Source organism: Pteronotus mesoamericanus, unplaced genomic scaffold (genome assembly GCF_021234165.1).
Source record: "Pteronotus mesoamericanus isolate MK-2021 breed Mesoamerican mustached bat unplaced genomic scaffold, CSHL_Meso_final contig_130, whole genome shotgun sequence".
NCBI lineage: Eukaryota > Metazoa > Chordata > Mammalia > Chiroptera > Mormoopidae > Pteronotus > Pteronotus mesoamericanus.
This window is the reverse complement of record NW_026555060.1, coordinates 13,572,158-13,599,504: the sequence shown is the minus strand read 5'-3', so window position 1 is coordinate 13,599,504 and position 27,347 is coordinate 13,572,158. Positions and strand designations below refer to the sequence as shown.

The window sequence follows — 27,347 nt, the reverse complement described above, 5'->3', positions numbered from 1 at the left end:
CTAGACTGGTTTCTGTTTCCTTGCTCTTGATTCATACATTAACTAAACAAGTAATGCCCTACAGGGGAAGAAACCAAGAACAAGGAAAAATGAGAAGTGTAAGAGACTAGCAAACAGTTAAGTGTAGGTTAGACCTTGGCAAACATGACAAAAAAATACTTATGAAACTAGAACCAATGATTTGACATATCCTATATCCTTCAGAATTGGTCAAAGAAAGAAACAGTTGTGTGTCCAACATGTATATCTTCTAACGGTTGATCTCTACTGTTTGCATTTTAACTTGCATTTTGATCAAGTTTTCTCATTTCTGCATAGGTCTAGTAATTATAGATACTGTACATGTAAACGATACCCTCCAGAAATTCTAAATCCTATTGTAGTCCTCTAAAGTGGTGATAGTAAACTTAGCTGAACCTAAACTCTGCACTGTCCCTCCTCTAAGATGGGCAGCAGCTAAATCTTTGTCAGTTTGTTTAGCCTTAGCTAGGTTGCTTGCAGTTTATTTCAAAGGCCATAGTTCAGGGTTAACCGCGTGATACCAGTTAACTTTTACTACAAAATTGGGAGCTCTCTCTCTTCGGGCCTCTTTTTCTTCTCATTTTCTAGATGTTGTGGTCACCATGAACTCCACCCCTTGGTTCATCAAGAAGTATGCACTTTTCTATCTGAGCTATAGTTGCCTAACCTGGCGTCAGCTGACTATAAACACAGCAAACCCACTAGGGCTGTTTCCTTTTTCCAAGCCTAGACTAACCACCACTCCCCTTCAGTGTCTGCCTATGGGTTGCTCTTGAGGTAGTTTCTGTATTTTATATTTTGTACAGGGGAAGGTTGGTTTGATAGGAAGTACCATACTATTACCAAAGGAATAATACTTAGTTCGTTTACTCTGGAACAGAACCTAAATACAAAGCTTTGCTCCTATTCTTATTAACTTAAAAAACAGTAATTTTTCTGGTCCTCTAAAGTTGACAGTCTAAGTCTTTTTCATCCTTTGTTCATTCAGAGGGGGGATGGTACGTATGCATGTGTTCGAAAGGTGACTGGGATATGGAACAGATTGGGTTATTGTAACTGAATTTCACAGATCAGTAAATGAAGAGGGAGGAGGGGAGGGGAGGGAAGGGAAAGGGAAGGGAAGGAATGGGGGGGAAACAAGAGGAAGACAGGGAGGGAGGGGGAGAGGGAGAGGGTGGAGGGAGAGGGAGAGAGGGGGAAGGAGAGGGAGAGAGCGGGAGGGAGGAGGAGGGGGGAGAGGAGGAGAGGTAAGAAATGTCAGCAAATCAACCTCCAGAAAAATTACTTTTAAAAAACAAAGCTACTTAAGTAGTTGGAGAAGTTGGTGTGAAATCCCAAGAATATTTTTTTCATTTTTTTGAAATAAATGTTTGTATAATGCTGCATAAGGGGTTGGCAAACTTGTTCTGGACAGAGCCAGAGTGTAAATATTTTAGGTTTCGCAGGCTATATGGTCTCTGTCATAACTAAACTATATCGCTGTAGTGATGAAAGCAGCAATAGCATCTATGTACACAAAGGAACACTGCTACAATTCAATAAAACTTTATTTGCAAAAATGGGTGGGGAGGACGTGGATTTAGCCTACACAAATCAGTTTACTGCACTAGATTATTCAAATAAACATATAAAATAAGTCGTCTTTAGCATGATCATACCAATAGCTAATAGCCTTAGAGACAAGATTAATGCATTTTTGAAAAACTATTTAAATACCTATACATATATGTTTTAATGACACAAATCATGTTAACTAATATATATATTTTAATGATGCAAATCATGTTAGTAGCTAATATATATTTTTTAATGATATAAATCAAATGGTAGCTAATATATGCATACTTTAATAATGGGAAGAAAAGAAAATGAGAGAACCAAAGCTCTACAAGAAATCTCTATTGTACATTAGAGTATTTTTACCTAACTTCAAAATTTTCAGATGTTTGAAACATTAAAATTCAAAAATTCCCTCAGCTAACATCAAAGCACCAGGCACTGTGCTAGGTGTTATGAGTCCTGCTACTATGAGTCCCTAGCATTTGAAACAAATGTTTACCCATACAATAAAAGAACTTCATTTCACAGTTACAAGATAGTAACAAATGGTTTAGTGCTGAGATAAAGTTTAGTACCCTCAACGCCCCAAATAAACATTTATATGCTCTATGGTACGTAGTTACATTCAGGAAAAAATCTGTATTTCATATTAGTACTTTACTATTGCTTGTTCCTCTACAACTTATCTTTTTAATAACCATAATTAAAGCAAGAAAGCTTCATTAATCTAAATTAACCAAAGGTGTCCTCCCTCCAAAATGGATGTAAGGAAATTTGCCTTAAATCATTTGATCTGGGGGCCTTCACATTTACAAGAAAAATAGAGGAAAGTCAGAAACTATTTAGGTCGGATATCAGTCTTAAAAAGGAGCAAAGTTGAAGATAAAAAATACTATCCTGCAATAGGATTTTGGCAGGAATCTTAAAGAGATTTTTTTACCTTTTCCCCGTCATTTTAAGATTATTATACAGAGATGGTATAGGGGCAATAAATGGTGAAAGATGGAGACTTAGGATGGTGAACACACGATACAATATACAGATGATGTATTACAGAATTGTACATCTGAAACTTACATATTTTTATTAACCAGTGTCATCCTAACAAATTCAACAAAAAAGAACAATTTTATAATATCCTCTAAAATACAATTTTAACCCAAATCATGAAGACAAGAACCAATCTGCACCAAAGATTTACACAAATATAAAGAAAGATATACAACATTTAGAACTGATCTGTTATATATTACGTTCCTAATGCTACTGTTTACAAAATACAAATTTTGTGGCCTCAAATAATAAACATTATAGTTCTGGAGGCCAGAAGCCCAAACTGCGTTTTACATGACTAAATAAAGATATCAAAAGGGCCACACTCCCTTAGAAGGTTTCAGGGGACAATCTATTTCCTCAACTCACTCTTCCAGCTTCTGGTGGATATTGCTATTCTTTGGCTTATCACCACAACATTCTAATCTACTTTGTCATTTCATTTTCTGCTCTTCTATTAAAATCCTTCTCTGCCTGTCTCTTGTAAGGACAATTTGTAATAACATTTACGACGTGCTTAGGTAATCCAGGATAAAATCTCCCCCATCTTAAGATCTTTAACTTCCATCTTCAAAGTCCCTTTTGCCATTTATTATAAAGTAACATTCACATTTCCAGAGATTAGGAACTGAATATCTTTGGAGGCCATTACTCAGCCTAGCACCACATGGATCATCTTAAAAATATTAGATGCATAAATAAATAAATCCACTAGAATACTGAATAGGGCAGTTAATATATTCTTTTCATGGTAAATAAGCCAATCAAGTTGAGTGCTACAAAATGCTCCCAGCCTTTGGGTATTAACAAACCATGATTTCTTGTTTTGGATGACTTTCAACAATCTGCATCGTATCTTTCTGACATTATTTCAGGTTCTGCCATTATTTCAGGTTCTAATGAACAGTTTCTATCCATAGTAGCTGATGGAAAGTGTAAATCTGATAGTCCTGAAGATTGTGTAACAGTAATAGATTAGTTTGGTAGGGCTGCACAGTTTTAGGTGCACAACATTAAGTGCACTTATTTCAAAGACACATACTGCCAGCTGTAATACACAGCTACTAGCAAAAAACTAGATAAGGAAGCAGGCCACACACATTCATGAAGTTTTTTAGTAATCCCTGGGTAACCTAGAAAACTGACCACTTGAGTGAACCCACTCTTCCCTTCCTGTTCCTCAATTTCCGCTCTTATGCTTTAAATTCACCAAATAAAGAATGAATCCAAAAAGCCCTAGGCATCCCACCCTCAGACTCTAATAAAGGCAGAGCCTCACTCAGGTCCATGCTCCCTCCCTCTCTCTCTACACGAGGCCTCACTGTGTGGTCCTCAGGTATGACCTGTACCCTCTAAGACCTTTGAGTTAACAAATTTTGATTCTTCAGAGTTACCTGATGGTTTTACAGAGGTGACACTAAATCATAGTAAGAACCACAGGGTCAGGTCCAGCCACAGCACTAGCCCCAGTGATGATGAGGGGAATGCACATGGGGCTCACTATGGAATCTGCCATGAGCCAGATGAGTGCCTCAGGCATTCCTAGCCAAGAACACTACAACAGGCTGCTATAACAAAGTACTACAGACTGAGTGATATAAAAATTGGAAATTTTAGGCCCTGGCCAGGTACCTCAGTTGGTTAGAGCGTTGTCCCAATACACCAAGATTGCAGGTTCAATCCCCAGCCAGGGCACATACAGAGAATCAACCAATGAACATAAATAAGTGAAACAACAAGTCAGTGCTTCTCTCTCTTCTACCTCCCCTCCCCCCCCAAAAAATAAATAAATAATACATTCATTAACTAGCTTTCAAAAAAAATAAAAGACATATTCTCATGACTTGGGAGGCTAGAAATCAAAGATCAACATCTTGGCAGGATTGGTTTCTTCTGACAGACTCTCTCCTAGGCTTGTAAAAGGCCCTCTTCTCTCAGGTTCACATGGTCTTCCTTCTGTGTGTATCTATGTTCTAGTCTTTTCCTCTTATAAGGACACCAATCATACAGGATTAGGGCCCACCTAGTGACCTCAATCTAACTTAATTACCTCTTTACAGACTCTATACCAAATACAGTCATATTCTGAACTACTGGTGTCTAGTACTTTCAACATATGAGGTCTGTCCAGAACAAGTCCAACCATTGTTAATCTAACAAGAACAGTCCGCATGACACTGATATAATCTGGCAGCCAAGGAGAGTAGACTGGATCTAGCATGTGTGAGCAAAGACATCGTAACTGTACTAGTCATTGGAGGTGGTAGATGGCCACTGAGTGAGCATCTGTACTGTGTGGCTGCGTTCAAAATGACTGAATGAGTAGAGTACCAGATCTGCAACAAATTTTGCATTAAGCTTGAACATTCCTCTGAGGAAACTATTCGGATGATTCAGAAGGCCATGGCTATGGGCAACTGGTGATTGGCAGCTTCATCACAACAACACAGCTGCTCATAAATCAAGTTTCATGCAGAGTTGGTTTTTTTTGTGTGAAATTTTAAATTACCCAGGTGACTCAGCTCTCCTACCACTTAGATTTGATGTTTCTGCAACTTCTGGCTTTTCCCGTAACTGAAACCACCTTTGAAAGAGAAAACATTTCAAACCGTTGATAAGATTCAGGAAAATATGACAGGCAGCTGATGGCAATTGGGAGAGCTGCATGAGGTCCCAACGTGCCTACTTTGAAGGAGACTGAGGCATCATTGTCCTATGTACAATGTCTCCTGTAGCTTCTTCAATAAATGTCTTTCATAGCACATAGCTGGATACTTTCTGGACAGACCTCAGTATGAATTGAGAAAACACAAGTCAGCCCCTAAAAATATCAAAGAAGAATAGCATGCTTAATCTTAAAATTCATGAAATATCTTTAAGAAACTGACTGACAAAACCTAAAATAAATATCAACAGGCCATTAGGAATAAGCATAAGTCCCTTGATATTACATATAAAGGTGCTAAAAATATCACTTAAGTCAATAAGGATGGACCAAGAATTGTATAACAAAAGGCCAGAAAAACTATAGGTGGAAAAATATTTACAACTTTGGGAGATTTTAATAAATGGCAGCATAATGGCAAGTATATAATTTTTTTTCTGTTCATCAAAGTGCCTGCTTTATTTTTTTATATTTTAATTATACTTTATTGTTTATTCTATTACCAGTATACAATACTGGAAATACATATTACAGACACTAAAATGTAATAACCCCATGATGTAAGTGTTCTCCACCAGTGGTCCAAAGACCTCTAGAGATCCTGATTTTTTTAACTATGGGGTCCGACAGAAGTTAACGCCTGCTTGAGTATGGCTGGTAGGGTAATAATATGGGTATAATAATTTATAGTTTTAATTTGAACATGTCACCTAAAATGTCATATGGTGTGCTTGAGTATAATACTGTTATGTTACAGAATTACATGCTTATGATTTTGTAATAAAAGATTTTTTAATAAAAAAGGGGCATTATTTGTGCCGGACCCTGTATGTTTTTGTATACACCAGACTTTCTTCATATACTTCAAACAAAACAACAAATCACAACAGACTGCATGCAACCACAAATATAAGAATCCATCTTTTATTAAACAAACTATTTTAAAGATTTGCAGAAATGGAAAGAATTCCACCACTCTTGCCCTGGCTAGGTGGCTCAGTTAGTAGGAGCATCATCTCATTCACACCAAAAGGTTGCAGGGTTCAATCCCTAGTAAGGGACCATACAAGGAGGCAACCAATCGATGTTTTACTCCCTCTCTGTCTTTCTCTTTCGGCCCCCCTCTTCTCTCTCTCTAAAATAATCGTTTTATCTCTCTCAATAAAATATCATTGAGGAAAGGATGGGGAAAAAAATGACATTCTTCTCACAGACTTTATTTATTTTGGATAACAATTATTTTTCATTAAAATGTTATTTGTATTAACAGTTCATAAGTTTATTTCACTGTTAAATGAGTTAACATAATTTTTTTAACTTACTAGTTTTAATTTCTGTTATGATAAGTACTAGAAGATCTCCCCAAGTAAATCAAAGCCCTTTTAGATCCTTATAATTAATATATTAAGGGAGACTAAGAACAAAAATTTAAGAACCCAGGACCTTAGCACTTCCAAGGAACCTACTCTATCTCCCTAGTGGTTGTAATAACTAGGTTTGCTTAGTTTGTAAAACCTAGGTTTACCCATGATTAAAAAAAGAGTCTTCAGAATGATAAAGGAGTCAATTCTTTATCAGTAGAACAGTACAAACCTAAGCATTTATGCACCTAATAACACAGTTTCAAAATATATAAAACAAAAAATGATAAAAATTCAGAGAGAAACAGACTAATTCGAAATTACAGTTAGAGACTACAACATACCTTCCTTAATAATTAATAAAGAAAGTAGACAGAAAGGATATAAAACGAACTATATTAACAACCAACTTGGCCTAATGAAATTTATAGAATATTCCACGTAACAGTAACAAAATATATATTCTTCCCAAATGCACACAAAACATTTACCAAGATAGACTATATTCTCAGTTATAGAACAATTCTTAATAAATTTGAAGAGACTGAAATCATATAACAAATATTTTCTATTTTGTATTTAATTAGAAATCAATAGCAAAAAGATCCTTCGAAAATCTTATAATACTTGGAAACTAAATAACTCATTCTCAAATAACCCACGTGTCAAAGAAGAAATCAAAAGGCAGAATTAGAAACTGCTTTGCACTAAATAAAAATGAAAACACAACATATCTAAATTTATGAGTTACAGATAACACACCTGATGGAAATGTACAAAGCTAAAACACCTATATTAGAAAAGACAAAATGCCCTGGTCAGAGTGGCTCAGTTGGTTGGAGCGACATCCCATAACCTAAAGGTTGCAGGTTCAATTCCTGGTCAAGGCATATACCTAGGTTATGGGTCTGATTCCCAGTCCAGGCACATATGATCCTTAGGGCTAGGCACTATGGGAGGCAACCAATTGATGCTTCTCTCTTGTATCGATGTTTCTCTCTCTCCCTTCCTATCTCTCTAAAAAAAAAAAAAAAGCAATGAAAAAAGGTCCTTGGCTGAGGATTAAAAAAAAAAGAGATGGAAAGAAAAAAGATACAAAAATTCTCAATGACTTCAGTTTTTACTATGAAAATATAAAAAATTAATCCCAAAATAAGGAAAAGAAATAATTAAGATCAAAATGAAAATCAACACTATAGAAAACAGAAAAACAACAGAGATTTATGAAGCCAGAAGCTGAGTTTTTTTTTTTGACAAACTAACCATACTGATAAGTTAAAGAGAGAAGGTACCAGTTACCAAGATCAAAAATTAGTAATGTGATATCACTATAGCTTCTAATAATTATTAAAATAAGAGAACATTAACAGCTTTATGCAAATATATATGACAACTTCAGTGACATGGACAAATAATCTTGGAAAAACACAAAGTTTCACTCAATATGAAACAAATAGAATAGCTCTATATCTACAGAATTACATATATAGTTAAAAACCTCTGTACCAAGATAATTCTAGCTCCAGATGGCTTCACTGGTGAATTCCGCCAAACATTTAAAGAACAAGTACCAATTCCACCCATACTTCTCCATAAAATTGAAGATGAGGGAATACTGTCCAATATATTCTATAAGACCAGATTTATACTGACATCAAAACCAGGCATTACAAGAAATCTACAGACAAGTAACTCTCAGGAGCATAGAAGCAAAAGTTATTAACCAAACTTTAACAAATTAAGTCTAATAATCTATGAAATGGGTAATACATAACAGTCAAGTAGAGTCTGTCCCAGGAAAGCAAAGCCAGTTTAACATTCAAAGAAAAAATGTAATTCACCACATTAACCGACCAAAAAATATACACATGATCATTTCAATAGACACAAAAAGTATGTGACAAAACCCATTATCCATTTCTGATAAAAACCAAACTAGCAATAGAAAGCAATTTCTGCATAAAGCATATTTCTGAAAACATATAGACTATAATCACAGTAAAAGACTGAATGCTTTCCATTAAAATATGAACAAGACAAAAATGTCCACTTTCACTACTCACATTCAACATTGTCTTGAAGCTTCAAACAAGTGCAGTAAGGCAAAAATAAAAAGAGAAAAGCAAGGAAAATAGAAAAGGAAACAAGTCAAACTTGTTTTTATAACATGATCTTTTAGGCACAATAGAAAATCCAATGAATCTATACAATAACTACTGTAACTATTAATGACTTTAACAAGGACACAAAGTGTATCAATACCAATTGTATTTCTGTACATATAAACAAGAAATAATCAAGTTGAGATTATAAAAATAATATCAAAAACGTATATACTTACAATAGCCAAGTGCTGGAAACAGCCTAAGTGCCCATCAGTAAATGAATAGATCAAAAAACTGTGGTACCTTTACACAATGGAATACTATCCAGCAGAAAGAAAGAACTCCTACTCTTTGCAACAGCATGGATGGAACTGGAGAGCATTACACTAGGTGAAATAAGCCAGGCAGTGAACGACAAATACCATATGATCTCCCCTACAAGTGGAACCTAATCAACAAAACAAACAAATGAGCCACAGACATGGAAATAAAGAACAAACTGACAGTGACCAGAAAGGAGGGAGGAGGAGGATAACAGGGGAAAGAAGAGGAAGGGTCAAGTCAAGGAACGTGTACAAAAGACCCATGGACAAGGACAATGGAGTGGGGGATGTCTTTGTGAGTACGGGTTGGATAGGATGGGATGCGGGGGGGGGGAGCATTCAGTCTTTTACTATGATTATAGTCTATACATTTACAATCCAGATGTCCATCAACACGTGGATAAACAAAATGTGGAGCAACAGGGGTGGGGACTGGGACAACTGTAACTCAACAACAATAAGATAAATAAATTTTAAAAGGTATGTGTTTCAGCTATGTCTTGTTCTGATGGGATGCACATGTGTATTGTTAAATGGAAAAATCAAATTGTAAATTAAAGTACATAATATAATTGTTTTTACATGAAATTAATCCTACATGAGTTTGTTTCCAGGAATGAGAATAAAGGTATAGAAAGCCATAAAAAAATGCATATACTTTGGGATAAATCTAACAAAGATATGCAAGGCTTAAATACTGAAATCTAGAGAAATCGCATGAAAAGATGTTCAACTTCATTAATCATTGGGAAATGGACATAAAAATCACAGTAAGACACTGCTACACACCTATTACAATGGCTAAAATTAAAAAGACTGACCAGAACAAGTGCTGGTGGGAATGTGAGGCAACCAGAACTCTATAAATTTGGTTATACTGTTAAACAGACATCTACCATGTGACCTAGCCATTCCATTCACTGATACTTAATTTACACAAGAGAAAAACACACAATCATATAAAGATGTTTATACAAATGTTTACAGTTTCATTTGTAATAGACAAAACCTGAAAACAATCCAGATGTCCATCAACATGTGGATAAACAAAATGTGGAACAGTACTCAGCAATAAAAAGGAGTGAACCATTTTTACATACAACATGGATGAATCTAAAAATACTTATGCTGATTGAAAGTAGTCAGCAAAAATAAATAAATAATAATAATAATGATGATGATGATGATGATGTGATTAAGTTAGTGGATTACACTGGTTGTTCACTATTAGAAAAATCTATCTTCGCATTCCTGAAATAAACTTTGCCCAATCATTAAAAGAAAAAAGTAACCAAACAAAAAATAGTATATACCATTTACATAAGATTTTTAAAAATGTAAACTAATCCACAGTGACAGAAAGCCTGAGAACAGGGAATGGAAAAGAGGGATAACAAAGGGGTATGTTGAAATTTTGGGAGGATGTTCATCATCTGGAGAGTACTGATGGTCTCACAGATAATGTATGTACCAAATTTTATAAAACTCTATGCTTTAATTGTGTTCAACTTATTTTACTTCAGGTCTTTTTTTTAAATGGAGTATCTTTTTTTTTAAAGATTTTATTTATTTATTTGTTTGTTTGTTTGTTTTTAGACAGAGGGGAAGGAAGGGAGAAAGAAAGGGAGAGAAATATCAATGTGTGGTTGCCTCTCGCATACCCCTTACTGGAGGACCCGGCCTGCAACCCAAGCATATGTTCTGCTAGGAATCGAACCTTCAAGAAAGTCTTAAAAGAGGAACAGGGTAAGTGGTGATGGCTGCACAACAATGTGACTATAATTAATGCCAATGAACTATACTCTTAAAAATGGTTAAAATGTAGGCTTACTGAACTCAAAGCTAAAGCTGAAAGTGGTAATAACTATAGTCAATCAGTAAGAAGATGAATATGGAATCCATATATCCAGGTTATCTACTCATTTGACATATGCTGCCAGTTGCTTAAAGGTAAATTTAAAGCTGTTTACAAGCTGTTGTTACCTGGGAGATGTGATTGATGGAAGACTCCATTCTCCGAAGCTGAGAGGCTTGGATGTCCAGCAATTGGAGTACATTGTTGGCCAATGCATTTATTTGATAAGCAACACTAGCTAAGGATTGGGTTGTGTAGGCTTTGGTCTCTTCTAAAGCTTTTCTCTTGTCTGTAGCCTGAAATAAGAAAAATAACCAATACTTAATTATGTTAACATTAATTAAACACATATTCTATTGAAAACCCCAACTGAATCAAAAAAATTGTCAGACCAATCTGATAGTCTCAGGACACCTGTAAAGCCATGGCAGAAATCCCTATCAGCCAGATGTGTACTACTTCCTCCTGAGTAGCCCATCCACTGAGGTCCACTAAAGGAGCCACCAAGCAACTGACATCAGAGGCACACTGTTATAGTTGGTGCTAAGTTGCATAAAGCCCCTCAACCACCCAATCTATCTTTAGGACCTTATGGCAGCCCAAGCTCCCAACCCACTGTTGAGAGTTAAGCTAAACTTTTTATATTGCTGCCTTGGCATCTATTCTGTGTGTCTAATGGGCCTGCAGGGCTCTTGAACTGACACTAGCCCCTCAAGCAAGCATGTAACAGCCCTCAAGAGTAAAAGACAATGTTTTCCACTAAAATAGGAACAAGACAAAAATGTCCACTTTCACTACTCATATTCAACATTGTCCTGAAGCTTCAAACTAGCACAGTAAATACGTGTCCCTGATATGAATCCCCCAAGGCCCCTTGTGATAAATAGTCTCTTCTACCTCCCAGCTCCTTCTCCTTTTGTTCCCCTTAGATAAGATCCCATCACCACTAGAGATTATCAAAAACCTGCTCTTTTTGGTTTGGACTGACCAAGCCAGCCTTAGCCCAGGAACCCCAAAGCACTCTACCCACAGACCCTAATGAAGGCATCTGCCCCAGGTCCTGCTACTCACTACGCACACCCTGCACTAGCCTCCCCACGTGTATCCTCAAGGCATACTGTATACCTCCTCCAGAACCTATGAATAATAAACTTCTCTATTCCTTTTTCCTTTCAGTCTTTTGTTGAACTTTGGCTCACCATCTGATGACATCCCAAGGTTCTACTTAACAAATGTTAACAAAAAAAATCAAAATACCCACTAACAAAGATATGGACTAAATTCATTCCACCTTATATTCTATTTACATTAATCACATCAGAAATCCCACCTCCCTGTTATCTATTATGTTCAAGCCTTTCATCTCGACAAAAACTACTGTTAATCTTTTGAGCCAATTCTCCATTCACCCATTCTTCCCAAACTCCTATACCTAACTTAGAGTAAGATGGTGAGCCAAGTTCAAAGCAAAGTTCAGAGTGAAGTTCAATGAGTGGTGAACTATGGGGGTTGAAGGGGCAGCAACTTATATCACTAAGGGTAAATATCATAATCTAAAAATGAAGAAAGGCCAAGATTCGATAGGGGAAAAAATGGAACGGAGATATAACAGTTCACAAGCAGTGCTTGTGTTCAAGTAACACTTCTTTTACTTAATAATGGCCCCAAAGTGCAATAGTGATGCTGGCGATTGAGATATGCCAAAGAGAAGCCATAAAAAGCTCCCTTTAAGTGAAAAGTTCTTGACTTAGTAAGGAAAATAATTTGTATACTGAGGCTGCTAAGATCTATGGTAAGAATGATTTTTCTACCTGTAAAATTGTGAAGGAAAACAAAATTCACGTTAGTTTTGCCATAGCACCTCAAACTGTAACATTTATGGTACATGATAAGGGCTTAGTTAAGATGGAAAAGGCATTAAATTTATGGGTGCAAGACACAAACAGAGACCAGATCGACATAACTTTTATTATACTATATTGTTATATTATTCTATTCTATTAGTTATTGTTGTTAATCTCTTACTATAACTAATTTATAAATTGAACTTTATCACAGGTATAAATGTAGTATAAAAAATATATAGTACATGTAGAATTTGGTATTATCCCCAGTTTCAGGTATGCACTAGGGGTTTGGAGCATATCTCCCATGGATAAGAGGGAACTATTATACTAAGTAATGTTGAGGAATATCATTATTACCACTACATCATGATCTGCAGATTATTGCTAAGGTGAAAAAACAAGATGGAAAAAAATGTTTACAGAATGCTACTATTTAACTTCGGGGGAAAGATAGAAAAATATATGCTTATATTCATTAAAAAAAATAAACCATTCCATTTTTTTAAATTATATATGGGTGAGGGCTTAAGTTAGAAGGAACATGGATAAAATTCTTTAAACACTGCCCTCCTTTGCAGATTTCTTTTATGAACTATGTAAATAATTCACACAATTATGAAACAAAATTAAAATTTAAAAAGGAATCCCCCAAAATTAAATATAAATTTAATCAACAAGCCTAACTATGCATCTAATTAGGGTCTTAACCAGAGAGGAAACATTCCAAAAGTCACTTCAAAGCACAGTAATTTGATTGTATATTTGTAATGGGATTTATCCTTAGGACAAAAATAACTGAAAAAGGAAAAAAAAAAAACTGAAACTGTTTTCAATTATTTTATTGCAGATGGTAGTTTTGGAATTATCCTGAGACTGTTGTTTGAATAGTGTGAGATAAAGGAAGTTATTCATTATGTTTTGTCCTTGAGAACTGAGATTTTTGGTATGGGTCAAAAGAAATTCTAGCCCTGGCTGGTGTGGCTCAGTGGATTGAGCGCCAGCCTATGAACCACAGGGTTGCTGGTTCATTTCCCGGTCTGGGGCACGTGCCTGGGTTGCAGGCTGGGTCCCTGGTAGGGAGCGCATGAGAGGCAACCACACATTGATGTTTCTCTCCCTTTCTTCCTCCCTTCCCCTCGCTCTAAAAATAAATAAAGTCTTTAAAAAAAAAAATTCTAATGTAAGACAGACAAAGTTAAGGAAAAGCCTGTAGTTCTGGATTTAAACAGAAAGCATCAGTTTGAACCCAATTTGTTTTTTTTCATATCATGTATCAATATACTAGCCATGTCCAATGAAAAGGCTTAAATGTACAAAACATGGTAACTATAGTTGGTAACATTGTATTATATAACTGAAACGTGCTAAAAGAGTAAAACTTAAATGTTCTCACCAAATAAATAAATAAGTAAATAAATAAATAAATAGTGTGGTGACGAATGTATTAACTCAATGGGAGAAATTCTTTTACAATGTATGTTTATATCAAATTATCACGATGTAGACTTCAAATATCTTACAATTTTATTTGTCAATTATACCTCAGTAAAGCTGAAGAGGAGAAGAGAAAATAAAAGGTCTGAAAACAATGACTGCCTAGCAGCTATGCAGTACCACTCATTATTCAAATTATAATCTCTCATACTACTCTCCAAGGCAAGGAATCAGGACTCCTAGATGGCTACAGGACTAAAACAAAAAATGTACAAAATGCATTTGGGACATCTATATCACAAAGAATGTAGAAGGGCCACGGACTACTCTAGGGTCATGTCAAAAGGACTCAGAAATCAACTGCAATAAGCTGCTATACGCCAACGATGGGATGATGTAAACTTCAATGAGGATAACTATAATGGAATTATGCATAGTCTGTAACAATACTAAAAAATAAAACTAAAAGTCATTAGCCAGTTTTGGAGGATGCTAGGGACCATCTCATTTGGCAAAGGGAGAAGGCAGCTTTATTAAAGTATGAAATACATAAAATACAACAAATTTAAGTATGGCTTCCTTTCAAGCTTGGTGTTTGGGTGATGGGTACCCACGGAAGTTCAAAATGAATGTCATGAAGTGTTATTTCTGTATGGGGCCCATATACCGCAGCTACTGCATGTTTATCCACAACCGCAAGGTGTTCAGGTTTTGTAAATCCAAGTGTCATAAAACTTTACAAAAAAACACAATCCTTGCAAGGTCAGATGGACTAAAGCATTCTGTAAAGCAGCTGGTAATGAGCTAACAATGGATAATTCGTTTGGATCTGAAAAACGCTGAAATAAACTTGTCAAATGTCAATGAGAGCTGGAGAATGAACCAATTGATAAGACTGAGGCAATGACGATAGTCAAAGAGATCAAATAGAACATCAAACTCAACTGATAATGAATAGGCTGCAGAAAAATAACTAACTACAGAAAGCTCAGAACATCAAAGTCAAGCAAAACATCTATCTCACATGGGCCACTTCTGCATGCAAAGGAAAGCAGCTGGAAGACAAAAAATGGTACAGAAATTGCAAGAGGGTGTGGACATGTAAGTTGTTTTCTGACAATCTTACTGTCTACCCATTTCTATGAGCACATCAGAAAATCTCCTTTAGAGACTTAAAACGTCTAAGTTACTGACTTACTTTTACATAAGGTGACTCAAATGAAAAGGTGATTAAAAATACATCTCTTTTATACTGCTATCTGCAAAACATCAGATATTATGGATGGTAGATTGTATCTTGATGTTAAGCCTTCACTAATAGATGTACTTATGTAAATCATGAATATTCTGTAATTACAGAAGTGAACTGTGGACATAAAATGATTATGCCACTTGGATGATGACACTAGGCAGCATTTGTGTAATAACTAATGGGAAAAATTTATGGCTAAATTTTAAGAAAATTGGTTAATATATACACAAATATTAAGGTACAACAGAAATATTCATAACTATTATGAGTTTTCACTCTGTAATTGGTCACGAAGTCATACTTGGTGTCTATAATATTCTTCTACTACTATCCACTACATATTCAACTTGCCGTCAGCAATCATCTCATCTGGTTGTGTTTCTTGCTGGTAGGTTGACTCAAACCTTCTCTGCCATTAACAGCCTTGCCTGTATTGTTTTGTTTTAGTTTTCCATTAACTTTTATCAAAGGACATGGGAGTGCTAAGAGGCACTCCAGAGATCTGCTTTCCAGACATACTCCTCTTTGCCCCCATTGTGTAGTTGCAATCCGATTTCCACATGAGACTCGAGATCAATCACCCTAACCAATACAGTAGCCTCTTGCTTTGCCTGTTAGTTCACTGGCATGAGGAAGCCAAAGTAGCCAGTTTGCTCAACATCCAGTTTACTGAACCAATACTGTTTTCCCATGTAAAAGCATTCCTCTTGTCAGAACTAAGAACTCTAAACTAACATACCACAAAGTCTTTGAGAAAAGAAGTGATTATTTTGTTTGTGGATCATTAGGGGTAATGGTGAAAAGAGTCCACTCCTTTTCTACCCCTTGATTCCATGAGCTATGACTACTGGCTATAAGAGAAACAACACCACATACTGATGGCTGGTTCAGAGACTGGACCCCATTGTAGAGAAAATTATTCCAGCACTACAAAGAAATGCCACCAGCTGGAACAACCAGTCTTCAAAAGGAGAATTCTACAAAATGAACTTCCTGGTCAGACGCAATGCGATATTAAATACCTGACACAACAGAGGCATTCTGAATGTCACAAGTAGTTTTGGCAGAAACAAAGCAGGGAGGGAAGGCAAATTCATACCCAGAGTAAGCAATTATTCCAGGAATTACCAAGTGTTATCCTTTCCATTATGGAAGTATTTCAATAAAAGCCACCTGCCACCAGATGTCAGGTTTATTATCCCTCTTGAAGAATGGCACTACTTCAGTGGGTGAGAATTGGCTCTTTGCTATTGGCAAGGTAGTCATTCCGCAGTAAACGTAGCCAGGTTGGTCTTGGTGAGTGGAAGTCCACTGCTATCTTTTTCACGAGCCCACTGGGCAAGGATAGAGGTGGATGAGGAAAGAGGCTGAAATCCAGACATGACATCCACCTGATTATTAAGGTTCTTCTCTGCTGAGGTTGCTCTTAGATGGGCATTTACAACAAATACAGACATTACTGTGTCTAATCAAAAAGCTATCAACATATCTTTTCCCCTACTTCCAACTATGTTCCTTCCAAGTCCATAATGAATTAGCCCAAACCATTAGCTACTGCCACGAATCACAGTGGGTCCACATCTCTAACCATCTCTCCTTGTAGGCAAAATGCACAAGTAGGTACACTGCTCAAAGGTTTACCCACTAGAAGAATTTTCATTCATCACTGCCCTTCTGAGTCACCCCTGAGTATAGTATGGCTATTGTGTTATAAACGTCCATCTTCAGATGGTACCAGCACATGATGTAGAACTAACTGTAAATGAGGACTAAGTCTTTTCTGCCTCAGGCAACTGGAACTCCTCATAATGCCATAGGTGTGGGACGAGAGTAAAAAAGCTAAGAAGAGTATAAACCACAGAAAAGGTATATAAAATATGCAATAATAACTCCCATTCAAGACAGAGGCGTAGTTAGACATGCTTCACCTCCTTGGGCAAAGACAAAGAGAACTACAACTAAATCTCAAAACAAATAACACCCAGAACTGTCAGAAAATCGTATAGAAAACTGTATAGAAGTCCAACAACCAAGGATTTAAAGAAGCCACCTTCATCCAGATGGGTAGAAGGGGCAGAGACATGGAGACGGGGCAGAAAGGCAAAGAGACACAGAGTGGTGTGGAGATGCAGCGGTGGCAGAATGGGCACAGGTGATCCTACAGTCATGTGTGGTGGATAAAAATCGGGAGGGCTACCTTGGGAGCAAGTGATCCCAGGCCCAGGCCAGACCACACAGCCCAGGGTTCCAGCGCTGGGAGGATAAATCTCCATAAATTCTGTCTGTAAAAATCAGTGGGGATTGGGAAGGCAGAAGAAACTGGTGGATTTTCAGGAAACACCACTTAAAGGGCCTGTATGGTCTTAAAATGAACGCAAACCAACTCACTCTGGGACTCAACATCAGGGTAACAGCTGGAAGGGTGCCAGTTGCATGTGGGAAGTGGGTGAAATGACTGGAAATGGGGCAAATGCTAGGTAAATACCCAGAAGCCTGGCAGTGGCACAGTTCCCTCTCTGTGCCCTCCCCCACACACAGAGCCACAAAGCAGTTAAGTGGGTTGCCCCACCCAGGCAGTTATCTAAGGCTCCACCCCACACAACTTACAGGTGCCTATAAAAGGGAGTGAAAGCAGTTCTCCCTAATACACAGAAGCAAACACATGGAGGTTGCCAAATTGAGGAGACAAATAAATATGGCCCAAATGAAAGAACAGAACAAAACCCAAGAAAGAAATGAAATGGAATGGAGATAGCCAACCTATCAGATGCAGAATTCAAAACACTGGTTATCAGGATGCTCAAAGAACTCATTGAGAAAGACAACAACATAAAGGAAGAAATGAAAGTTACACTAAGTGAAATCTACAGGGAACCAACAGTGAAGGGAAGGAAGCCAGGATTCAAACCAATGATTCAGAATATAAGAAAGAAATAAGCATTCAACCATAACAGAAAGGAAAAGGAATTCAAAAAAGAAAAGGATAGTGTAAGAAGACTCTGGGACATCTTCAAATGTGCTAACATCTGAATTACAAGGATGCCATAAGGAGAAAAGGAAGAGCAAGAAATTGAAAACTCATTTGAAAAAACAATGAAAGAAAATTTCCCTAATTTAACAAAGGGAATAAACATACAAGTCCAGGAAGCACAGAGTCCCAAACAAGTTGGACCCAAAAAGGAACACACCAACACACATCCTAATTAAAGTGCACATTATAAATAGAGAATCTTAAAAGCAGCAAGAGAAAGGCAGAGAGTTACCTACAAAGGAGTAATCATGAGACTATCAGCTGATTCCTCAAAAGAAACTTTGCAGGCAAAAAGGGATTGGCAAGAACTATTCAAAGTGATGAAAAGCAAGGACCTACAACCTAGATTACTCTACCCAGCAAAGCTATCATTTAGAATGTAAGGACAGATAAAGAGCTTCCAAGACAAGATAAAGCTAAAAGAGTTTATCATTACCACGCCATTATTGCATAATGTTAAAGGGACTTATTTAAGAAAGAGAAGATCAAAACTATGAACATTAAAAAGGCAACAAATTCACAACTGTCAACTGAATCAAACAAAACAAAACAAAACAAAAAGCAAACAACCAGAACAGGAACAGAACAATAGGTATGGAGATCATGTGGAGGGTTTTCAGCTGGGAGGGGGAAGGGGGAAAATGGAGGAATAGGTGCAAGGATTAATAAGCTTAATTGGTAGATACAAAATAGGGGATATTAGGAATGTTACAGGAAAAGGGGAAGCCAAAGAACTTATGTGTACAACCCATGGCATGAATTAAGGGGGGAATTGCTGGAGGGAATGGGGGGTACCAGGCAGAGGGGGACAAAGGCAGGAGAAAAACTAAGACAGCTATAACAACATAATATACTTTAAAAAATTCAATAATAAAAGCAAGTTATAAAATAATTATGCACCTTTTTTTAAGAATTATGCATATGAACACAAAAAAAACATATAAAAGAAAACTTCTCAATATATTAGCAGTTATCTCTGGGTGATTTAATATTCTTTATATTTTTCTGGATCTAATTTTTTCAATGATAATTACTTCGATAATCAGAAACATTATTTTAACTAAGCAAATTCTCTTGATATAATCTTAATAGGAAAGAAAACAGACTATGTATACAGTGTGATCTAATTTTGTTTGGTATAATTAAATACCTATACAAACTGACTCACTAGACACATCAACACATTAACAGTTGGATCATAAATGATTTGTGCTTTCATTTTGTGATATTTCCAAGTAAGCATGTAACATTTTCACTGCAATCATCTGGAAAACAGAACTTGAATCCTTGAAAACACTGAGCTAAAGAATTAGCCAACCCTGGGACAATCCTACCTTGAAATTTCTTGTGATATAAAGTAATGTTCCCTAGTATTTAAACCTAATTGATTTTTATTACCTATAACCAAAAATATATCCTAAATAATTTAACTTTATAAGGGGAAAGAGGGAGTCTAAGTTTCAAAAGAGTCTTGATTAAACTTACAATTAACAATTTATAGTAATACTCCTAATCATAGGGTAACTCCTAAATTACCAAGGTTATTTTCTAAACTAGTCAACTAATTTACAGCTGACTGTGTTACTTGTTAAAATGTCATCTGAGTTATCAGTTCTAGTTTGCCCTTCCCACATGGCAATTACATTTTAATCTATATTAGTCTGTTCATGCTGCCATAATACAATATCATAGACAGAGGTTCAAACAACAGAAATTTATTTTCTTGTACTTCTATAGGCTGGAAAAGTCAAGACTGGGGTTGTTTTTTGAGTTTGCCTTCTGACTTGCAGATAGACACCTTCCTGTGTTCTCGCATTGTGGAGAGAGACTGATCTCTGATGTCTCTCTCCCTCTTTTATTAAGGACACCAGTTCTAAGGGATCAGGGATACACTGTATGACCTCATTTAACCCTTAATCCCCTCCTTAAAGGCCCCATCTCCAATACAGTCACATGGGAAGTCAGGGTTTCAACCTATAAATGGGGCGAGACATAATTCAATCCATAGCTTAATCTTTTTCCTCAAACATTAATATAGCCATCTAACAAATACCCCAAATAAAATCTTGATAGTAATACTTTTTAATAATTATGTATAACTATTTAGTTCTCAAAATATAGTCACATAGTAAACTAAGCAAACATCCTGGTTTCACAGATAAGGGCACTATGTCAAGCTCAGAAATACTAATTTGTCCAAGGATACCCTAACTAGTAAATGAAGAAGCTAGGACTAGAACCCAGATCTGAATCCTAGTCCAATGATCTTTACAATGCTTTTATTCTTGTTATATGCACTCAAGCAATAGGAATTTTATTTCACCTAATGTTCTGAACAAAAGCAGCTTGGGGTCAGGAATAGGAAGGGCAAAGAGCAAAAGACAGGGTTCAAAGCAGAATGAAATGAACGTTAGCTAGGAGGTGAGCAAGCTTAAGTAGTCAGCAGGCCCAATGGGGAAACAGACCACAAGGCCAAAGAAATCTAACAGGCCCCTGAGGAACTTGGATTTCCTGAGGTTAAATGGTAGTCACGGAAGGATTTTCAGGAAGAAGAGGTGTGACTAGTTTTTGGCTTCAGAAAGATCACTTCAGCTGAAGTTTTATGAAATGGCTTGGAAAATACAGGGAAGACAAGAATGGAGACAGGAATTCTGTTTTAATATGTGCTCTGTACCATGCACAAGAAAGGCATCTTTATATTAAATATTCCCACTTTAACACTGAGGAAAAAAACTTGGTGAGGTTAAGTAACTTGCCCAAAGTAGCCCAACTAGGAAAGAATAGGGCCACTATGTCTCCAAAGGCCATGGTACTCCTCTAAGCCACACTGCATCCCAGTCTATTATCCTAAAAGTAAACAAAGTATACTTCTAATGTGTAAGAGTGGAACATCTAAAGTATATCCTCTAAGATAAACCACTCCAACTCATCATCAACTATTTTGTGTACCACATAAATTTTTTTTAACAGGATGAAAAAAGTTTTATTTATGCATGCAACATGTATATATGTGGGAAAACTCGAGTAACTCAAACAGGTGGTTATACTTTGAGCCTTATATTACCATCTTAGCCAAGGGCAACAGACTAGGGAGAAGTGACCAGACAAAGGAAAGGGGGATGTGGGCTCCTGAGTGTGGTAAATTGTAGCAAGGCAACTAGGAAATGTATGGTAGACAAGGGTTGTTTAGTAAGGTTTATTGTATGTACCACATAAATTTTAATTAACTGGAAGGAAAAGAGACTAGAGAACCCTTTCTCAGGATAGCTGAGAATGTTTTTGATCTATAAACCAATTAATATTCTATGTATGGGTTCTAAAAATAAAACAAGAATTAAACATTTAACACTTTTCTACAGTATTCCTCACCAAAGTAACAAACTTACATCTTTTAGTCATACCCAAATAAATGTGACTTTGCAAGGAAATTACTTAAGGGAGTGCAGTATAATGCAGTTTCACCAACTGCTAGGTAAGATGGTTGTGAATACTGTCACAATCAGCCCACCCTTAATTAACTGATTTAAAAACAAAGTACTTCTGCTTTAAAACACACACACACAAAAAAACAAAAACATCAAGGTCCTATAAATACCAACAGAAGTACCTTGTCCTACCATTGACTAATTTCTCACTTATACCAGCTTACAATACAGTCTTACAGAATCAGTCTTGGCTCTCACCATCATGTGATTTATTAACAGTATTTTCCAAACCAAAAATCAAAACAAGTATAATACTATCTGACAAACTACATTTACCCTAATTTCTTAACCTGTTACATGAAAGTAAAAGAATCATAAAAGTACAAGAATCAGTTGAAACATCTTTATTGAAATCAATGAAATTTCTAAATTACAGCTATTCCAAAAACAAAGTAGGATATAGTCATTCTCATAGCTATTCCAAATAAAAATCTGTCATGTGAACAGAGGGATGCTCTGTTCATACATGTCATTTATAACATAGAAAGAGACAAAGGGGGAAAATATTTTACTAATAAATTACTACATATGGAAACCAAAACAAATAATTTAACCAAGAAGAAATCTAAATAATATAAACAATTAAAGGGATACAAAAGCATTAATAAGAAAACTACCTAACAATATATGTATTATACCTATACAAGGAGTATCACAAAACTCTGATGAACGAAATAAACAATTAAAAGAATGGAAAAATATCCCATGTCCATGGACAGAAAGACTCACTATTGTAAAGATGTTACTTCTTCCCAACTTGATCTATACAGTCAATGCAATCCCAATCAAAATCCCAGCGAGCTATTTTGTAAATATCAGCAAAGTGATACTGAAGTTGATATAAAAAACTCATGTCACCAAGATAGCCAAGACACCCTTCATTGATTCCAGCTTCACCAACAATGTGGCATCCATCCACGGACAAAAGTGCCTCAGTGGGAGCTGTGGGATTTAGAGAAGAGACTGTGAAACCTTGTGCATCCAAGGTCAAAAAGAGCTGTTTTAGAGAGACAGGCCCGCACCCAGGCACTGACTCAACCGTGCTCTCAGCTACAGACTTGGTACCAGCTCCATACCAGAGGACTCAGCTACAGCCCCATTTAGCTTTGATTCTGACACCAGCACCAAATACTAAGGGACCTAGGAGGACTCTCACCCACTTGTGTGTCAGGTAATAGACATACAAACGTTAGTCCTTGATGTGGATCCTGAAGTGGCCCATGAAACAGCTCCAGCCCCTCACAGCTATAGTCCAGGAGCCCCAGTAGAACACTAATTTAGACAATCACCCACAGACAAGAGAACCTTTGTGGAAATCCAGGAGTCCCGTGGGTAAGTTCCAGCCCACCACTGGAGAAAAAAAATCAAAGCTACTGTGCACTGGAAAGGATAAGATAAACATTTTGATTTTAATCATGTTTATCCCTCCCACAAGGCAGCACAGCTCAGTGCCAAGAGAGCTCTTCTCAGCCAATAATTTCTCCCACAGGTAATGTGAGAGTGTGTGAGGGAGTGCCCCACTCCCCCAGCTTTATGACACACTGCCAAAAAAGCCCCATTTCTCTTGTCTCATCCAGAAATACCAAGTAGTGAGCAGCTAGAAGACCAGCAGTCAGACCTCAGAATGAAACATATCAAAAGGGAGTGGATCTTACGAAGTAGGTCAAAAACTCCATTAAAAAGCCTGGGCCATGAGCTGCTAGAACACTTTGCCTGCAGACTCCCCCAAACTGGCCCACAGGCACTGTCAGTGCCTCGTGTGCCTGACCCACACACACCCCCACCTCAGAGCTGGCTCCTAGGGTGAGTGAGCTTTTGCAAAAGGACAATGAGCATGCGTGAAAACCAGCCCAAATCCGCAGGTCTGAGAGAGACCATAAACTTGGGCTTGTAAACATTACCCTTGGGAAACCAAAAAGGAGGCTGTCAGCAACCGGCTAGGTGCTTTGCAGATTGAGAGAAGACACACAAACTTAAGAATTCTGCCACATGGAGGAGCAAGAAACATGGAGCAGGCATATCCACACAAGATCTGTAAAAGCCTCTGAATCCCTAGCAGAGTTGACAGAAGCTATTTCTCACGTGAAAAGTCAATCAATAAAGACTGGAGGAGGTGACTACAACTTCGGATGTGAGGACAGCAACACAGAATTCAAGTAACATGAAAATTCAAGGAAACATAAAAACCATCAAAGGCTCAGAATAATTTTCCAGTAACCAATCCTCAAAGATGGAAGTTCTTCAATTAACCCAACAGGGGCTTCCATCCAAGATGGAGGCATAAGTAGATATACTTCACTTCCTCACAGAACCCAAAAAAAGGATAACAACCAATTTAAAAACAAAAACAATTGGAACTACCCAAAAATCGAACTGTATGGAAGTCCAACAACCAAGGAGTTAAAGAAGAAACAGTCATCCAGACCGGTAATAGGGACAGAGACAGGCAGCCAGGAAGGAGAGAACTTGTGGCAAGACGGCAGCTGGTGGACCAGGCAGTACCACATTCGCATGATGATAAACTGGTAGTAATAATGGAGGAGTGGAACCACATACCCCAGGGTTCCAGCACGGGAAACTAAAGCCTCAAAACCTCTGGCTGTAAAAACCTGTGGGGGGTGTGGCAGCAGGAGAAAACTGCCAGTCTCATAGGAGAGTCCACTGGAGAGTACCAAGGGGTCCTAGAACATACACAAGCCCACCCAACCAGGAATCAGCACCAGGGCAGCACCTTGAAGGGTGCAATTCCACAATTCGCTTGTGGGTAGGACAGGGAGTGACTGAAAGCAGGGCAACAGCAGAGCAAGAGGCACTGTTCTATGACCTCTCCCCGACAAAGAGCCACAATGCAGCAAAGTGGGTTGCCCCACCCTGGCGAATACCTAAGGCTCCACCCCTTACAACATAACCAGTGCATGGAGACAAAAAAAATATGGCCCAAATGAAAGAACAGATCAAAACTCCAAAAAACAACTAAGCAAAACAGAGATAGCCAACCTATCAGATGCAGAGTTCAAAACACTGGTAATCAGGATACTCAGTGAACTGGTTGGGTACTGCCACAAAATACAGGAAGAAGTGAAGGCTATTCGAAGCGAAACAAAGAAAAATACACAGGAAACCAACAGTGAAGGGAAGGAAACCAGGGCACAAATCAACGATTTGGAACATAAGGAAGAAATAAACATTCAACCAAAACAGAATGAAGAAACAATAATTCAAAAAATGAGGAGAGACTTAGGAACCCCTGGGACAACTTTAAGCGCTCCAACATTCGAATCATAGGGGTGCCAAAAGAAGAAGAGCAAGAAATGGAAAACTTATTCAAATAAATAATGAAAGAAAAGTCCCCAACCTGGCGAAGAAAATAGACATATAAAATCCAAGAAGATCAGAATCCCAAACAAGTTGGACCCAAAGAGGAACCCACCAAAACATATCATAATTATATTACCCAAGATTAAAGATAAGGAGAGAATCTTAAAAGCAGAAAGAGAAAAGGAGACAATTATCTACAAAGGAGTTCCCATGACTATCAGCTGATTTCTCAAAAGAAACCTTACAGGCAAGAAGGGGCTGGAAAGAAGTATTCAAAATCATGAAAAACAAGGACCTACATCCAAGATTACTCTATCCAGCAAAGCTATCATTTAGAATGGAAGGGCAAATAAGGTGCTTCCCAGACAAGGTAAAGTTAAAGACGTTCATCATTGCCAAGCCCTTATTATTTGAAATGTTAAAGGGACTTATCTAAGAAAAAGAAGATGATCAAAAACTATAAACAGTAAAATGACAACAAACTAACTCACAGATATCAACAACTGAACCTAAAAAAACAAAAACAAAAACTAAGCAAACAACTAGAACAGGAACAGAATCACAGAAATGGAGATCACATGGAGGGTTGTCAGTTGGAGGAGGGGAAGAATGGGGGGAAAAGTACAGGGAATAAGAAGCATAATTGGTAGGTACAAAATAGTCAGAGGGAGGTTAAGAATAGTATAGGAAATGGAAAAGCCAATAAATTTATATATACAACCCATGGACATGAACTAAGTGGGGGATGGAATACTGGAGGGTATGGGAGTACCAGGAGGAGGGAGATAAAGGGGAGAACAAACAATGGGACAACTATAATAGCATGACAAATAAAATATACTTAAAAAAAAAATAAAACCACCAGATTTAAGCACCAAAAAAACCCCAAAACAACCCAATAAAGAATTCCAAATACCTGTTTCAAGGAAGCTCACTGAACTACAAGAAAACAGAAATATAATTTAATTAAACCAATACAAATAATACAAAATCATAATAAAGAATCCAACAAATAAATAAAATAAAGAATGTAACAGAGACCATCAACAGCAGCACAGATCAACAGATGAAGGAATCTGTGAAGTTTAAGATAGGAACTTTGAAATTATCCAGTTACAGAGGAACAAAGGAAAAGTATGAAAAAGAAAGGACCCATGGACAAAGACAACGGGAGACTGGGGAAGGACTGAATGTGGGAGGGGAGGTGGACAGGGCAGGGGGGAAATGGGGACAACTGTAATTGAACATTAAAAAGAGTGGGGGGAAAAGGCAATGTGATTTTAGGGATATCATAAAAAGAAAATTTGTGTGTTATTGGAATCCCAAGTAAAAAGAGGGAGAAGGGGGCAAAAAGCGTATTTAAAAAAAATAACAGCAGAGAACTTCCCAAATCCAGAGTAAGAAATAGGACATTCAAGTCCATGAAGCTCACACGTCCTCAAACAAATTAAACGCACACCAATTGTCTCCAGGTCACATTATAATGAAACTGTCAACCAAAGACAAAAAGAGGATCTTAAAAAAGTGCAAGAAAAGAGAAATTTGTCACCTACAAGGAAATCCCCATAAGGCTGTCAACAGGTTTCTCAGCAGAAACTTTACTGTTCAGGGAGTGGAAGGATGTATTCAAACTGCTAAAAGAAAAAACTGCCAGACAGGAACACGTTATCTCGCAAAGCTTTACAGAAATGATGGATAAAGGCCCTGGCCAGGTAGCGCTGTTGGTTATAGCATTGTCCTGGTATGCCAAGGTTGCCGGTTCAATCCCCGGTCAGGGCACATACAAGCAGCAACCAGTGAATACATTGGTAAGTGGAAAAACAAATCTCCCTCTCTCTTCTCTCACTTGAAAAAGAAAAAAGTCAACTAAAAAGAACATCATACACCATAATTAAGCAGAATTTTATTCCTAGGATACAAGGATAGTTCAAAACACGCAGATGAGTAAGTGTGATGATACACATTAATTGCATGTAAAATAAAAATCATATGATCATCTCAATACAATGCAGAAAAAGCATGACAAAATTCAACATC

The 27,347-nt window shown here is 37.2% G+C and overlaps 1 protein-coding gene and 1 pseudogene across 10 annotated transcripts in view; one reads left to right on the top strand and one right to left on the bottom strand.

The window, feature by feature from the left end:
- The window catches only part of ABI1 (abl interactor 1), a 105,149-nt gene that overhangs the window by 53,379 nt on the left and 24,423 nt on the right, over window positions 1–27,347 (bottom strand). For all 10 annotated transcript variants that reach the window (XM_054592428.1, XM_054592434.1, XM_054592381.1 and 7 more), the window contains one exon: window positions 11,072–11,239. In XM_054592428.1, coding sequence (XP_054448403.1) covers window positions 11,072–11,239 — 168 coding nt within the window. The remainder of the gene's footprint in view (window positions 1–11,071; window positions 11,240–27,347) is intronic.
- On the top strand, window positions 14,850–15,329 carry LOC129085993 (probable ribosome biogenesis protein RLP24; annotated as a pseudogene).